The sequence below is a fragment of the Propithecus coquereli genome, unplaced genomic scaffold, assembly GCF_000956105.1.
Source record: "Propithecus coquereli isolate 6110/MARCELLA unplaced genomic scaffold, Pcoq_1.0 Scaffold122, whole genome shotgun sequence".
NCBI classification, from domain to species: Eukaryota; Metazoa; Chordata; class Mammalia; order Primates; family Indriidae; genus Propithecus; species Propithecus coquereli.
This window is the reverse complement of record NW_012136303.1, coordinates 3,991,649-4,007,198: the sequence shown is the minus strand read 5'-3', so window position 1 is coordinate 4,007,198 and position 15,550 is coordinate 3,991,649. Positions and strand designations below refer to the sequence as shown.

Sequence of the window (15,550 nt, the reverse complement as noted above, 5' to 3'; positions counted from 1 at the left end):
CCCGGCCTGTACATACAGTTTTATAATCTGCTTTTTTTAACTTAATAATATATTGTAGTGTTTTATTCTAACAAAATCAGGAGCGCTTTGTGCAGTTTTGTTTTTTCCCTTTTTTTCTTCACTTAACATATCACATGTAATTTCTTTTCATTCTGGCCTCATTGTCTCCCCTTCGTGTTCTCAGTCCCTTCCTTCCCCATTCCTACCCAATTCCTCCCTACATGATGAGCCATCTCTCCCCTGGGATGTCAAGGTTCCTTCTTCACCGGGAGCCCAAATAGCCCGTCTGTACTCCGCATTGCCCCCAGGGCTAGGGTCAGCCCCAGGAGATTCTGGCTGGGTGGTGGGGGGAAGGGGCTTCTGCAGGACCTTCCCCACCACAGTGGCTCTGCTGTACATATGGCCTCTCTTCCCTGGAGCCCAGAAGGTCCCTCAAGCCCTTGCATAGTCCCCATCCTGGGCATCACAGCCTGTGGGCCTCACAGCGCTGTGTCCACAGGTACCGTTTCCTACCATGGTGGCTCTGCTATGCATGTGGTTCGGGATCTCCCTGCCCCTCGTCTACTTGGGCTATTACTTCGGCTTCCGCAAGCAGCCATATGACAACCCTGTACGCACCAACCAGATTCCCCGGCAGATCCCTGAACAGCGGTGGTACATGAACCGATTTGTGGGGTAAGTCTTCCAGCAGGGGACTTGTGGAGTAGGTGAGGCCAACGCTCCCCTGAGCTGTCTCCTTGGGAGGACATAGGAGAGGGTATCCTACCCCCAAGGGTGCTGTGATTAGTGTTCCTGCAGCTCCAGCTGGCTCTAACAGACTTCAGGAAAGCTTAGCTTCACTCCAAGATCAAGAGGACCAGGTTATAGCCAGACTTGGTGTCAGCCTAGAAACCGGGACAAAACAGGGGAGGGAAGGATGGAAGGGAATGGTGAGACAGGTTGAGACCACGACTTGGACCTTGGGCAAGTCACCCCACCTCATGTCCTATCTGTAAAGTGGGGAGAATAATGTCCATCCTGCCTACCTCTCAAGAGGTAATAGTGGTACAAAAGCATGCCAGAAGAAATAGAACCACCACAGCCATGTAGGCACTCTCCTTTCATGCTGGCTTGGGAGGGAGCTTGGGGCTTCCTGATGGCCTGCGTCTCCTAGCAGTGTTAACCCTCTTGTTCTGTGGCAGCATCCTCATGGCTGGGATCCTGCCCTTCGGTGCCATGTTCATCGAGCTTTTCTTCATCTTCAGTGTGAGTACTGCTGCCTACCTCCACCCCTCTACCCACGCAGCCTGGTGTCTGTCTCCCCCTCCACTCTGGTGCTCTGCCACTTACTGCCTGTGAAATTTCAGATGGGCCGTTTAACCTCTCACAGTCCCATTCTGCACCTGAAGTCGGGTAACAGCCCTGCCTCTCAGGACAACTTTGAAAGTTAAATGAGATATGCCATGTGTACAGGTCTGGTGGGTGGAAAGGGCTCAGTAAATAGAAGCTGCTCAGTGACACTGCAGTCATTCACCACTGTGATTAATAGCATTGTTGCATCTGCTTTGAATTCTGGGTCCCTGTACATCTTTACCTGTCTGCATTACTCAAAACTCCCAGAAAAGTGGACAGAATGAACACTTATTGTCAGGATCCTTGTGGGGCTGGAACGAGTAATATCTGTAAAGGCTCTTGGCATTCAGGAAATGCTCTTGTGATGATGATGACTCCTGCCCAGAAATGCCAAGATGAAAGTGTCAGGAGGACTCTTCGGAGCCGTCAGTGTCTGGCTGACCCAGCTTGGTGCCGAAGGCACACGTGGTGCCTTCCACCAAGTCAGTGCCAGGCAGTATCTGCTGTTCCAGAGTTGTGGTCCAGCCCCTCCCTACTGAGACCACCTTGCCCACTCAGGCCTGCCCAGAAGGGTCAGGGAATGGGTTGGGGGCCCTTTGGCCCAATCATACCCTCCAAGGAGGCCACCTTTATCCCATCTGTGTGACCCTGGGCTAGTCACTAGCTTCTCTGAGCCTTGACTTCCTCAGTTATAAAAGGCCAAGCTTTCACAGGCTCACATACAGCAATGTATATAAAACATGTAGTGCAGTGCCTGGTGCTTGGTAAGTTGCCTCTGAATGGTGGTAGCTGCTGTATAATTTTTATTAGGATAGGAATCATTATTTTCTACAAGCTGCCAAGAGCAGGGTCAGTCGTGTCCCAGCCCCTCCCTAACAGCAGCCTGATTCAGCCCCTAGTCTGGGGAAGAGGTTCTGGTCAGAGCCACATGCCAGGCCCAAAGGCCCCGATGACATCATGATGGTGTCTCCACTCCTGCCCTAGTGACAGGTGGTATGCCGGTGGAAGGGACAGTGGGATGGGGGCAGGCCAGCTGAAGGCCCACTGTGGTGTGTCCGCAGGCAATCTGGGAGAATCAGTTCTATTACCTGTTTGGCTTCCTGTTCCTCGTTTTCATCATCCTGGTGGTGTCCTGTTCACAAATCAGCATTGTCATGGTATACTTCCAGCTGTGTGCAGAGGTGAGACCAATGGGACCCAGGGGGAGGGGGGAGGGGCGGAGCTGGATCCCACACTGAATAGGCCAGTGAGGCTGTGCAAAGAGGCTAGGTCTGCATTTCCTGCGTGGTCCCCTCTTCTGGCTGTGAGGTCTTGGATCAGTATATTGCTTTGCCCCTCCAAGCGTCGTATTTTCAGCTGCAACCTGGAGTTAATGAGACCTTACAGCTTAGTTGTATGGGATAGTCACCACGTCTTGACAAAAGGACTGTAGATTTGTCAGTGCTGAGTCCACTGCAGTAGGAATTTCTCCAGCAGGCTGATGCACATTGGGTGACCTGCCCTCCCTCTGGGGACTAGCTCTTGGCAAAGTGGATGAAGCAAGGGCTGTGGGACAAACAGCCTGGGCCAGAATCCTGGCTCCTCTACTAATAGCTCTGGATCTTGGGCACATTGCTTAACCTTTGTGCCGTCCATTCCTCGTCCATGTGACAGGAATATTGATAGGGCCTGACCTGGAGGCTACTGCGAGGATTAAATGAGCAGATTCACGTAGAGCACTTAGGATGGTGCCTGGCGTGTGGGTAAGCATTTGCTCAAGAAATGTTGTTACTGCTTGTCTCTTTTTGTTGTTGATTTTTTTTAATGAGGTATAATTTATGAACAGTGAAGTTCACCCTTTTTATTTTACAATACTGTAGTTTTTAGAAATGCATACAGTTGTGTAACCACCATCACAGTCAAGCTGTAAAACATTTCCATCACCCCAAATATTACTGCTCTTACCCAGAATCTTCGGCCCTTCAGGTACCCATGAACTTTGGCAGGAAGAGGTTCTGCCTAGGCTCAGTGATGACCCTTCCTCTGTTTCCTCCTCAGGATTACCGCTGGTGGTGGAGAAATTTCCTAGTCTCCGGGGGCTCTGCATTCTACGTCCTGGTTTATGCCATCTTTTATTTTGTTAACAAGGTACCTCCCTCCTTGATAGGATCCTCTTAGTCCTCACAGGCAGGATGATTGAAAGGAGGATGCTGGTAGAAAAAGCCAAGGGTCTGAATCTTACTTTCCTACCTGGAATGGGGAGGACCAAAGCCATCTAGAACTGTTTCTGCTCTAGATCGTGCATCTTTTTGGGAAAAAGAGAATCTGTGTTCTGTATGTTTGGAAGACAAAAGCCATCAGGATAAATGACAGAATACTGCATGCCAAACTTATGAGATACAGCCAAAGCAGGACTAAAAGGCAGTATGTCACCTGCTGTGCTTTCGACAGAAAATAAGACAAACTTCTAATACCATATTCACCTCAAGAAACTAGGAAAAAAAGAACAGTAACATGAAAGAAAAGTAGATAGAAGGAGTTAATAAAGATAAAAGCAGGAAGTGCTGAAATAATCTTTAGACCCCTAATTTAGGACCTCAGGCATCCTGTCTCTGGAGGCTTCCTTCTCTTCACACAAGTAGTGTTCAGTCCTGCAGAGTAAGGAGAGGATGGGCAGGGGCTTCGCCTGCATCTTAGAGTCCTCCTTGCTACGTGAGCCCACATAGTAAAGTGTGGTCCGATAATAGAAGGAAGCCTGGGTAACGAACTAGGGCAAACTCACAGAGCTCACTGTCCCCAAAAGAGTGGCAGGGGTAAGAATACAAACCAGTCCCCATAACAGTTTTGACAATGCATGAACCAGACAGGCCATTGGGTGGAGTTTGGGGGAGCTCTGGTGGCCCCTCAACTCCAAAGCTAACATTTAAGACTTGACCTCACCCATGGTACTTTGGGTCTCCAAAGCCCACAAGCAAGCAGTCCTCTGCTTGCAACCAGAGTGTATTTGCACAGTGGCGTTGTAGGTCAGTTGGTTGAAGCTTGGAATGACCTTCCCCGAAATAATCGGGTTGGAAAAGACTTTAAGGATCATTTAGTGCAGTGCTCTACCCCTGCTTCCAGTCATCTTCTCCAACAATCACAGCAGATGATCATCTAGCTCAGAGGTCAGCAAACTGCAGCCCATGGGCCAGCAGGCCTGTTTCTGTAAATAAAGTTTTACTGGAACACAGCCACGGTCATTCGTTTGCATGTCGTCTGTGGCTGCTTTCATACTACAATGGCAAAGTTGAACAGTTGCAACAAAGACCATGTGGCCTGCAAAACCTAAAATACTTATAATCTGGCTCTTCCAGAAAATGCTTGCTGACCCCTGGTCTAGCACATCCAGTGACATTCCCTCCTGACACTCCCATTCTCTTCCTGGACAGCTCCTGTCACTATCAAGGTCTTCTTGATTCACACTGCAGTCTGCCTCCCTGTAACTCCCATCCTCAGACTTTAGTCTTATTCCTGGGATCATCCAAAACAAATCTCATCTCCCTCCTCTACAGCCCATGTTAATCAGAACTCTCATGTGTAGCAAATGACCAAAAACCCAGTTCAAAGTGGCTTAAACAAAAAGAGAATATATTGGCTAATATAACTGGAAAGTTTAAGAAATTGGAGTTCTAGCCTTAGACGTGATTAGACCCAAGGTCTCAAAACATGTGAGTTCTGTGTGCAGAACTTAGCTCTGTGCGTCTTTTTTCAGCTCAGTCTGTGTGCAGAATCTTTCCACAAAGTAGAAAGGTGGCCGGCCAATGGCAGCCCTGGAGTCTAGTCTTTTCAGCTTTGCAGCCCTGGAGCTAAAAGAATGTCTTTCCATTGTATACCAGTCCCAGCAAAGACTCTTGTTGGCTCTGCTCAGGTGACATGCCCATTGCTCACTATTCACCACGTCCAGTAGGGTGGCATATTCAGGTTAACTGGTTTAGGTGTTTTTTTTTGGAGACAGAGTCTGGCTCTGTTGCCCGTGCTAGAGTGCCATGGCATCAGCCTAGCTCACAGCAACCTCAAACTCCTGGGCTCAAGCAATCCTTCTGCGTCAGCCTCCCGAGTAGCTGGGACTACAGGCATGCGCCACCATGCCCGGCTAATTTTTTCTATATATTTGTAGTTGTCCAAATAATTTCTTTCTATTTTTAGTAGAGACGGGGTCTCGCTCTTGCTCAGGCTGGTCTCGAACTCCCGGCCTTGAGCGATCCACCCACCTTGGCCTCCCAGAGTGCTAGGATTACAGGCGTGAGCCACCGCGCCCAGCCCACCAGGCATATCTTGATACCAAAGTTCCAGATTATGGCTGGGTACAGTGGTTTACGCCTATAATCCTAGCACTTTGGGAGGCCAGAGCGGGAGGACCAGGAGTTTGAGACAAGCCTGAGCAACATAATGAGACCCTGTCTCTACCAAAAAAAAAAAAAAGAAAAATTAGCAGGGAGTAGTGGTGTGCACCTATAGTCCCAGCTACTTGGGAGCCTGAGGTAGGAGGGTCACTTGAGCCCAGGCGTTTGAAGTTATAGTGAGCTATGATGACGCCACTGCACTCTACCTTGGGCAATAGAGTGAGAACCTGTCTCAAAAAAAAAAGAAAAATTAGCAGGGAGTAGTGGTGTGCACCTATAGTCCCAGCTACTTGGGAGCCTGAGGTAGGAGGGTCACTTGAGCCCAGGCATTTGAAGTTATAGTGAGCTATGATGACGCCACCGCACTCTACCTTGGGCAATAGAGTGAGAACCTGTCTCAAAAAAAAAAAAAAAAAGTTCCAGATGACCTCCTATTGTCCTAGCAAACACCACAACACATATCCCTAGCATCTCTGTCCAAGCTTCTAAACTCCACCCCAGTTACAAAGGAGTCTAAAATGCTCCAGGATAAACATCATTGTGAGATGTTAACAAGGGACCAACATTCTTAGAAGGAGAGGAGCGTAGGCTGAGGCAGGCCGAAGGTAGCTCTCTGGTCCTTAGGCTAGGAACCATGGACACCTCTTCCCTCTACCTTCCTCCCCGTTCCCTGACTGCTGCTCCAGCCACCCAGGTGCTGTACCATTCTGGAGACCAGAAGACCAGGAAGGTCATAGCTGTGGCCATTCCTGCCTACGGCTTTCTGGCCCCAACCCCTGAGTTCCTGAGCATGAGAGGCAGTACACAGGCCCTGGTACAGATGAAGCTTAGCTGTGGCAATGAGCCCTGCCTGCCCCTTGCTGCCCACCTGGAGCAAGCCCCTTCCTTTTGCCATGCCTCAGTTTCCCCATAATATCAGTGAGCGGGTGGGGGCCCCAGTTTGCATGGCAGCCTGGCACTCAGTGTCTACCACTCTCTTCTCGCCTACTTGTTGCCCCAGCTGGACATCGTTGAGTTCATCCCCTCTCTGCTCTACTTTGGCTACACGGCCCTCATGGTCCTGTCCTTCTGGCTGCTCACGGGCACCATCGGCTTCTACGCAGCCTACATGTTTGTCCGGAAGATCTACGCTGCCGTGAAGATAGACTGATCAGGGTGGACCACAGCCGGGCCCACTGCGTCCTCGGACAAGAAGCCACCCTGCGTGGGGAACTGCAGGCACGCAAAATAAAATAACTCCTGCTCGTTTGGAATGTAACTCCTGGCACAGTGTTCCTGGATACTGGGGCTGCGTGGGGGGCGGGAGGGCCTGTAGATAAACCGTGCATTTTTCTTCATCTTACTCCAGTTCTGTGGGGGATGAGTTTTTCGTGGGTTGTTTTCTCTTCAGTGCTAACAAAGTTCCCTCCAGTGGGAACTCTCTGACCTGTTTATTCAGGTTTATTTTTGGTTTGGGGTTTTTTCCTTCTTTTTAAAACAAATGGATCCAGGATGGATAAATGCACCAAGATACTGGGTTTTGGTCACTGTCTCCACCTCAGCTCCTCAGGGCTGTTGGCCACCCCACGACTAACTGGAAGAGGAAACGCTAGGGCTTCAGGGAGGTTTCCAAGCCTCTCATCACCCGTCCTCTCCACTGATGCTGCGACAAAGCACAGCTCCGGTCTGGACAGCACCCTCAGTGCCAACCAGCCTCTGCCAGCCCCTCTCCCTCCCTCTTCTCTCCTCCCCAGCCTCCTCCCAGGGCTGCCAGGGCAGGGCTTCCAGCCAGGCCTCTGGGTCATCTTGTCACCAGGAGCAAGCCCAAGTCTTGGCTGCTACAAGAAAATGCCCTGGAAGTACTGGGGGCCAGGTTCCCCAGGATGGCAGGAACCACCCTGTTCAGAGCAGCCGGAATTTGCTGGATCGACAGGAGGAAGAGACTTGCAGTCACAGCGACTGTGTGTGCCAAGAAACCCTGGACCTGGGGCCACGTATTTCCAGAGCCAAGCGCCCACGTGTCTGTGTCTGGGGAGGGATGGCTCAGGCCGCTAGGAGCCTCACCCCTCAGGGTTGTTCCTCAGCCCTTTCCTCAGGGGTTGCCACTCTTAACAAAGTGTGCTGGTGGCAGACCCTCTCCTCCTCCACTTCAGGGCAGAACAAGGAGGCCCGGAGACCTCAAATCCTTCCCTTTAGGTGGCAGGGCATTCCCTCCCTGATGTCCCCTGGCCTCAAGGTCCATGCTTAGTTCTTTTATCCAGACCCATCCCCTCTACCTCCCACCTGAGTTCTTGCCTCCTTCTTTTTGGGACACCCAAAAAACTGCTTGTGAGAGGGAAGATGGAAGGTAAGTTCTGTCTTTCCTTCCCTAACTCCCAGGAACAGTCAAGAAGCCCAGTCTCCCTAAATTAGAAAGAGGGGGCTCACGTGGCTGGCCTGGCTCCTCCACAACCCCTGCTCTTCCCAACCTCTGCCCACCCCATGCATGTCCCAAACATTTGCTCTTAAGTTACAAGAGACCAAATCTACCCAGGGATTAGGGTTCAGGTAGCAGCCACTCACCCTCGCTCCAGCCCCTTTGGCACTCCCACCATGAGACAAAGCTCAGGACGCTGGGTAAGCTGGGAACACGCCCATCCCCTCACCACCCCACATTCTCCGGCAGCGCCTGCCAGCTCCACCAGTCAAACCAGTGAACTCAGTCTTGCCTCACAGTGACTCCACAGCACCAGGCAGCGTCCACCAAGAATCAGGCTGGAGAAAAGGGAACCCAAGCTGTAGAGAACGGTATTGGAGTCTTTTGTTCATTCAAATCTTGGATTTTTTCCCCCTAAGAGATTCTCTTTTTTGCGGGGAGTGGGGAAACAGATGCCTCATAAAGGGTTCAAACATCATCAATTTTTCTGACTTTTTTAATCATCATCATTATTACTTTTAATTAAAAAATGCCTGTATGCCTTTTTTTGGTCCAGTTGTAAATAAATATGCCATTGTCCTATTGTTTTGTCTCAAATCTCGTGCAAGAGTTGCAGGTCTGAGGTGAGACAGCTTCCCCAAATGGGTTGACTTGAGTGGTTTCCCTTGAAGTTCAGTCTCCTGTCAGGCTTTCTAGGGCTCAGGCCACTGCTGTTCCCAGCCTTACAAGTCCGTAGCCTTGCCCGCCTGCTGAGCCCTCCATGCCCAGTTGCAAGCATTTGCCCCTCTGATCCCACCAGCAGGAAATGGCAATTGAGTGTGAGTTTTGGTAGGAGTTGAGACATGGTTTTGGATTCCCAGTTCCAATAGTTTATTGTCACCTTACCTCACCCTCTCTAACATGTGGGACTCCTTCAGTTGCAAGCAATGGAAGCAATGGCAGGTGAGTGGTGGAGCAGTATTCAGCTAAGGAGCTGGGCTCCAGAACCTGTCCTTTTAACCACTATACTATAGCTGTCTTTTTAAAGCCATATATATTATATATGTGTATGAATGAAATTATGTATAATTGATACAAACTGCACAATTTAATAAGTTTTGACATACCCATGAAATCATCAGCACAAACCTCAAGTTGAAATTTGATCCCCAGTGTTGGAGGTGGGGTCTGATGAGAGGTGTTTGGGTGATGGGGGCAAATCTCATGAATAGATTGATGTCCTCCCTTGGTGGTGAGTGAGTTCTCACTCTGTTAGCTCCTGAGAGAGATGGTTGTTTAAAAGAGCCTGGCACCTCCCCTCTCACTCTCTTGTTTCCTCTCTCACCGCGTGACCTCTGCACACACCAGCTGCCCTTCACCTTCTGCCATGAGTGGAAGCAGCTCGAGTTCCTCACCAGAAACAGATGCCCCAATCTTGGACTTTCTAACCATCAGAATCATAAGCCAAATAAACCTTTTTTCTTTATAAATTACCCAGCCTCAGGTATTCCTTTATAGCAACACAAACAGACTAAGGCATCATCCCCAAGAAACAACTGGTCTTTCTGTCACTATAGATCAGTTTGCATTTCCTAGAGCTTTATATAAATGGAATCATATACTATGTATTTTTGTCTGACTTTTTTCATTCAGCATACTTATCTGAGATTCATCCATGTGCTTATGTGTATCAATAGTCTGTTCCTTATTTGTGAGTAGTATTCCATTGTATGGAATTTGTTTATTCATCTGCTGATAGACATTTGAGTTTTCAGTTTTGGCTATTATAAATAAAGTTGCTATGAACAAGTGAAGCAGTAAGATGGCTGGATTATATGGTAGGTGTGTGTTTCTAATTCTGTTGTGGACAGGAACTTTATATGACATGAATCATTTTGACTTTACTGAGACTTGTTTATGGCCCAAAATATGGTCCATCTTGGTAAAAGCTCATATGCAGCTCAAATTGTTCCTGGGTGGAGTGTTCTATAAATGTCAATCAGGTCAAGCTGATTGATAGTGGTGTTCAAGTCTGTGATAATTCTTGCTGATTTTCTGCCTGCTTTTTCTATCAGCGATTGAGATAGGGGTCCTGAAATCTCTAAGTATAATCATTGATTTGTATATTTCCCCTTGCAGTTCTGTTTTTGCTATGTGTATTTTGTTAGATGCATATTGTCCTTTGGATGGATTTATCCCTAGTAATAGTCTTTGTTCTGAAATCTACTTTATCTGATGTTGATATAACCAATCCCACTTCCTTTTGACTAAAGGTAGCCTAGTATCTTTTTCCATCCTTTTACTTTTAACCTATTTATAATTAACGTGTGTTTCTTATAGGCAGCATATATTGATAGTTTGCTCTTGGGCTCAAGTGATCCTCCCTGTTCAGCCTCCTGAGTAGCAGGGACTACAGGTGCGTGCCACCATGCCTGACTACTTCCTAGTTCTTTAAAGATCTTACTCCACTGTCGTCTCGCTTGTATTTTTGCCTTCAACAGCAAATTTGATATTGTCCTTATCTTTGTTCCATCTGTATGTATCAAGTCTTTTCTCTCTGATTGCTTTTAAGATTTTCTCTACATTACTGATTTTGAGCCATTTGATTATGAGGTGGCTTGGTGTAGTTTTCATGGTTTCTTTTTTTTTTTTTCAGAAAAAACTGGTCCTTCATCGAGTTTCTTGTGTTTAGGATTTGTTGAGCTCCTCAGATCTGTGTGTTTATAGTTTTCATGAAGCTTGGAAAGTTTTAGGACATTATTTCTTCAGATATTTTTTCTGTCGCTCATTTCTCTTCTTTCCTTCAGCAATTCTGATTGCCCATATGTTAGGCTGCTTGAAGTAGTCCAGCCACTGATGCTCTTTTCTTTTTCTTTTCCTTTGTTTTGTTTTGATTCTTTTATCTGTGTTTCATTTTGGATAGTTTCTATTGCTATTCTTTTGAATTCACTAGTTTTCTGTCATGTCTAATCTGCCATGAATCCCATCCAGTGTATTTTTTGTCTCAGACATTGTCTTTTCATCTCTAGATATTGATGTAGGTCTACTTTCATATCTTCCATGTCTCTACTTTCTTTTATTGTGATAAAATGTACACAACATAAAATTTACTGTTTTAACTATTTTAAAGTATACAGTTCGGTGGCATTCAGTATGTTTACAATGTTATACAACCATTACCACTATCCATCTCCAGAACTTTTTCATCATCCCAAATTGAAACTCTGTACCCATTAAATAGTAACTACCCATTCCCCCTTATCCCAGTCCCTAGTGACCACTATTGTACTTTCTGTCTCTGTGCTCTGTGAATTTGACTATTCCAGATGCCTCATGTGAGTGGAATCACAAAATTTGTCCATTTGTGCCTGCCTTATTTACTTAGCATAATGTCTTCAAAGTTCATCCATTGTAACTTGTGTCAGAATTTCATTACTTTTATAAGTCTGAATAATATTCCATTGTATGTACATGATGTTTTGTTTATCCATTCATCCATCAGTGGATATTCGGGTTATTTTCACCTTTTAGCTATCGTGAATAATGCTGTGAGCACTGGTATACAAATACCTGTCTCAGTCCCTGCTTTCAATTCTTTTGAGTGTATACCTAGGAGTAGAATGGCTGGATCATATGGTAATTCTTTGTTTAAGTTTTTGAGGAACTGCCACACTGTTTTCCACAGTGGATGCATCATTTTACCTTCCCATCAGCAATGCCCAGGGCTCCAGTTTGTCCATGTCCTCACCAATACTTGTTATTACTGTTTTTGATTATACCCATCCTAGTGGGTATGAAGTGGTATCTCATTGTGGTTTTGACTTGTATCACCTAATGTTTAATGATGCTGAACATCTTTTCATGTGCTTATTGCCATTTGTATATCTTCTTTGGAGAAATGTCTATTCTAGTCCTTTGCCCATTTCTTACTTAGGTTGTTTTTTCTTGTTGAGCTATAGTTCTTTGTATATTCTAGATATTAAACCTATACCAGATATCTGATTTACAAATGTTTTCTCCCATTCTGTGGGTTGCCTTTTTCATTCTGTTGATAGTGTCCTTTGATGAACAAAAGTTTAGTTTTTTAAATTAAAAAAAAAATTTTAGCAATAGCATCTCGCTAAGTTGCCCAGGCTGGAGTGCAGTTGGCTATTCCCAGCCGCAATCATAATGCACTACATTCCTGCGCTCAAGCAATCCTCCCACCTTGGCCTCCCGAGTAGCTAGGACTATGGGTGTGTGCTACTACACTCACCCAAAAGTTTAAGGAATTCCAATTTATCTATTTTTTTCTTTTGTCACTTGTGTTTTTAGTGTCATATCCAAGAAATCATTGCCCAGTCCACTGTGATGAAGCTTTTTCTCTATGTTTTCTTCTAAGAGTTTTATAATTTTAGCTCTTACATTTAGGTCTTTGATCTAGTTTGAGTTAAGTTTTGTATGTGGTGTAAGGTAACAATCCAAATTCATTCTTCTGCTTGTGGATATCCAGTTCTCCCAACACCATTTGTTAAAAGGACTATCCTTTCCCCATTGAATGATTTGGCACCCTTGTCAAAAATCTTTTGACCATACATGTGAGGGTATACTGAATTTTTTGAACATATGGAATAAAATTAGAATAACTCGTATTTATCTGTCCATGTTAACATTTCTTTCAGTTGTGGGTTGGTTTTGATGATTTCCCTCATTTTGGATTGTGTTGCCTGCCACTCTGCAGGCCTGATAATCTTTGGATGCCAGACATTGTGAATTTTACCTTGTTGCATGCTGGATATACTAATATTTGTGATCTATAATTCCCCTTGACCTTTCTTCTGGGTTATTTTTTTTTTCTTCTGGGTTATTTAATTTACTTGGAAACAGTTGAATCCTTACAGGTCTTGTTCACAAGATTTTGTTTTAGGTAAATCCAACCAGTGCTCATTCTAGAACTAATTATTTGCCACTACTGAGCAAGAGCTTCCTGGGTACCCTGCCTAATACCCCGTGACACCCTAGGCCATGATGGCTGTTGGGAACAAACACCATTTCCCACCCAGGTGAGAAGTAGGCACTGTTCCCTCTAATTCTTCCTGATGGTTCTCTTTTTTTTCCTTGTTCTTTTTCATATCAGACAGGTAATGTGCCCACGTAGTAACAAGGTTTGAGGCAGGCACATTTCATGCATGCGTGTGAAAACCCAATCATCATACTTATGAACTACAAAAGGATCTTCCCTGATGGTTCTTTACCTGGCCTTAGGTAGTTTCCTCACACTCATATGCTGAAATTCTGCTGAATATTCAAAGACACCCTCTGCCGATGTCCAGGGGTTTCTCTTTGTGCAGCTGTCTCCTCTCTGGTGTTCTGTCCTGTACACTCTTGGTCTTCCCAGACACTTAGCTCTGTCTCCCCAACTCATGGCATTCACTGGCTCCACTTTAGTTCCCCTCCCTATGCTGTAGCCCCTCAAGGCTGGGGGCAATCATAGGGCTCACCTCATTTGTTTCCCATCAGTCTAGAATCACTGTCCTCTGTTGGTCAATGTCCAGAGCCTTGAAAACCACTGTTAAATGTTTTTTATCTGGATTTTCTGGTTGTTTCAGGTGGGGAGGTAAACCTGATCCCTGTTACTCCGTCTTGGCTAGAAACAGAAGTCTCTACAGCTCCCTTTTTTCCCCTATACGATCACAGGGTCTCTGAAGGACTGTGTTGAGTTAGTATTACTAAGTGTAAGGGCTGCTCACACAGCAAGTGCCCAGTCGTTTATTCTTGCCTCACCCACCCAAGGGGAGTCTAAAGGGCCTGCCTCCTAGGAATCTGAGTTTGGCAGTGACTTGGCTCAATGTAAGGAACTTTCTAGGTCCAGAAATATTGCAGTTGGACTTATGCTGGCCCAGAAGTCATACATATCACGGGGTGGAAGTGCCAGCTAGAAGTATCCCATAGAAGGGCTGAATTATGACTGTGAGCCCCTACAGGCGATCATCTTAGCTGCCCCACTATTATGGGCAGACATCCATTTCCCCTGATGCTTGGTCTAAGCAAGTCACTCCACCCTGCCAATAACTGATTCAAGAGTGGGCACGTGACCTAGTTCTAGCCAGTAAGATACAGGACCAGGAAAAGTCTACAGTGGCTTCTGGGAAAGTTTTCCTCCATTTTAACAGCAGATATAGTAAGACACAGCCTTCTCTGAAGCTGCCACATCCCAGTGTGACTCTTGGAGCTACTGCTGCTGTCTTGGCACCAATGAAAATGGAACCAACAAGGATGGCATGCCGATCAGAGGAAGAGGCATGATTGAGCTAATGAATCAAATAGCCCCAACGCCTGTACAAGTCACCTCTGGATATTCATGTAAGAAAAAACAGTCTATTGTTTAACTCAATTAAAGTTAAGAGTCTCTAATAGATGCCACCAAAAGCACTGACACTGAGCCAGCCACCTGGAGGTGCATGGGGAGTGGGAGGCCCCTGTAATGGACTTTTTCCTCCTGCTAAGGAGTTCCAAATTCCTCCTTTGGATGAGGAAACAGCTGACAGCTGTGAAAAGACATGCCCAAGGCCAGACAGTGGGGAATTGGCAAGAGCAGACAGCAGCCCCTTGCAGGCCTATCAGCCTTCCAACTGGTACCTGATCAACCACAGCCCTGCACCCCAAGATCCTGAGTCAGCTTTGATGGTGGGGCCTGCAGGTGGGTGCCTCAAAGTTCACACACTCAAGTCAACATTTAGTTGCCCTGCAGAGCAAGGGCAAGCAGACACCAGGGACTTCCCTGAATTTTTGTGCTGAAATAGTATCCTTGGAGGAAAATATCAAAGTCCCCTGAGCTGTAATCAAGAAAGTTGTAGATTACAAGTAATTGCCGTAGTTTCGGGACAGATTTTTCTCAGATCGAAAAGAACTTGTCCAAAGTTCGTTCCCAGGTAAACAGAACAGGGCAGACACCTGAAACTGGAGGTGAGCAAAACCCTCAGATCTGAGGCTTGTGTTTGCTCTCCACGCCAGAGCAGAAAACCCCCTCCTTAGCCAGGCCTCCTTCCTCCACCCTTGGAGCACACATGAGCCTCATGGCCATCTCTGTAGTAGGGATCAGGAATGGGCCTGAGGACATTTACTGCCCCAACTCCAAGACTGCCTGGAAAGGGCTGCCTTGGGCAGTAGAGACTTCCTATCCTCAGAGATACTCCAAACCCTGGAAGGCTCTTCAGCAGGTGTCCATGCCTTTGTACATGCTGTCCCCTTGCCAGGGTTGCCTGTCTTCCCTTTGCCACCTGAAAGAGCCTCCTGAACCTCGAAGATGTGGAGCATTCATTCATCCCACAAAGAATTACGAAGCCCCCAACTGTACCAGGTGCTATGCTAGGTAAGGGGGATTCAGCAGTGGGTAAAACAAAGTCCCCAAGAGTGTACAGAAAAAGGCAAATAAATAAATGAATATACAATATAACATCGGTGGTTCTAAGTGCTGTAACAAAATCCAAATCAGAGAAAGGGG

General features: G+C 46.5%; 1 protein-coding gene across 1 annotated transcript in view; it reads left to right on the top strand.

Moving 5' to 3' along the window:
* Nucleotides 1-8,670, top strand: part of TM9SF4 (transmembrane 9 superfamily protein member 4) — a 46,675-nt gene extending 38,005 nt beyond the window's left edge. Inside the window, exons 14-18 of the mRNA XM_012665827.1 lie at nucleotides 500-675; nucleotides 1,182-1,245; nucleotides 2,394-2,513; nucleotides 3,370-3,459; nucleotides 6,694-8,670. Of these exons, the coding sequence (XP_012521281.1) occupies nucleotides 500-675; nucleotides 1,182-1,245; nucleotides 2,394-2,513; nucleotides 3,370-3,459; nucleotides 6,694-6,843 (600 nt within the window). The 3' untranslated portion in view covers nucleotides 6,844-8,670. The remainder of the gene's footprint in view (nucleotides 1-499; nucleotides 676-1,181; nucleotides 1,246-2,393; nucleotides 2,514-3,369; nucleotides 3,460-6,693) is intronic.
* Nucleotides 8,671-15,550: the final 6,880 nt, after the last annotated feature.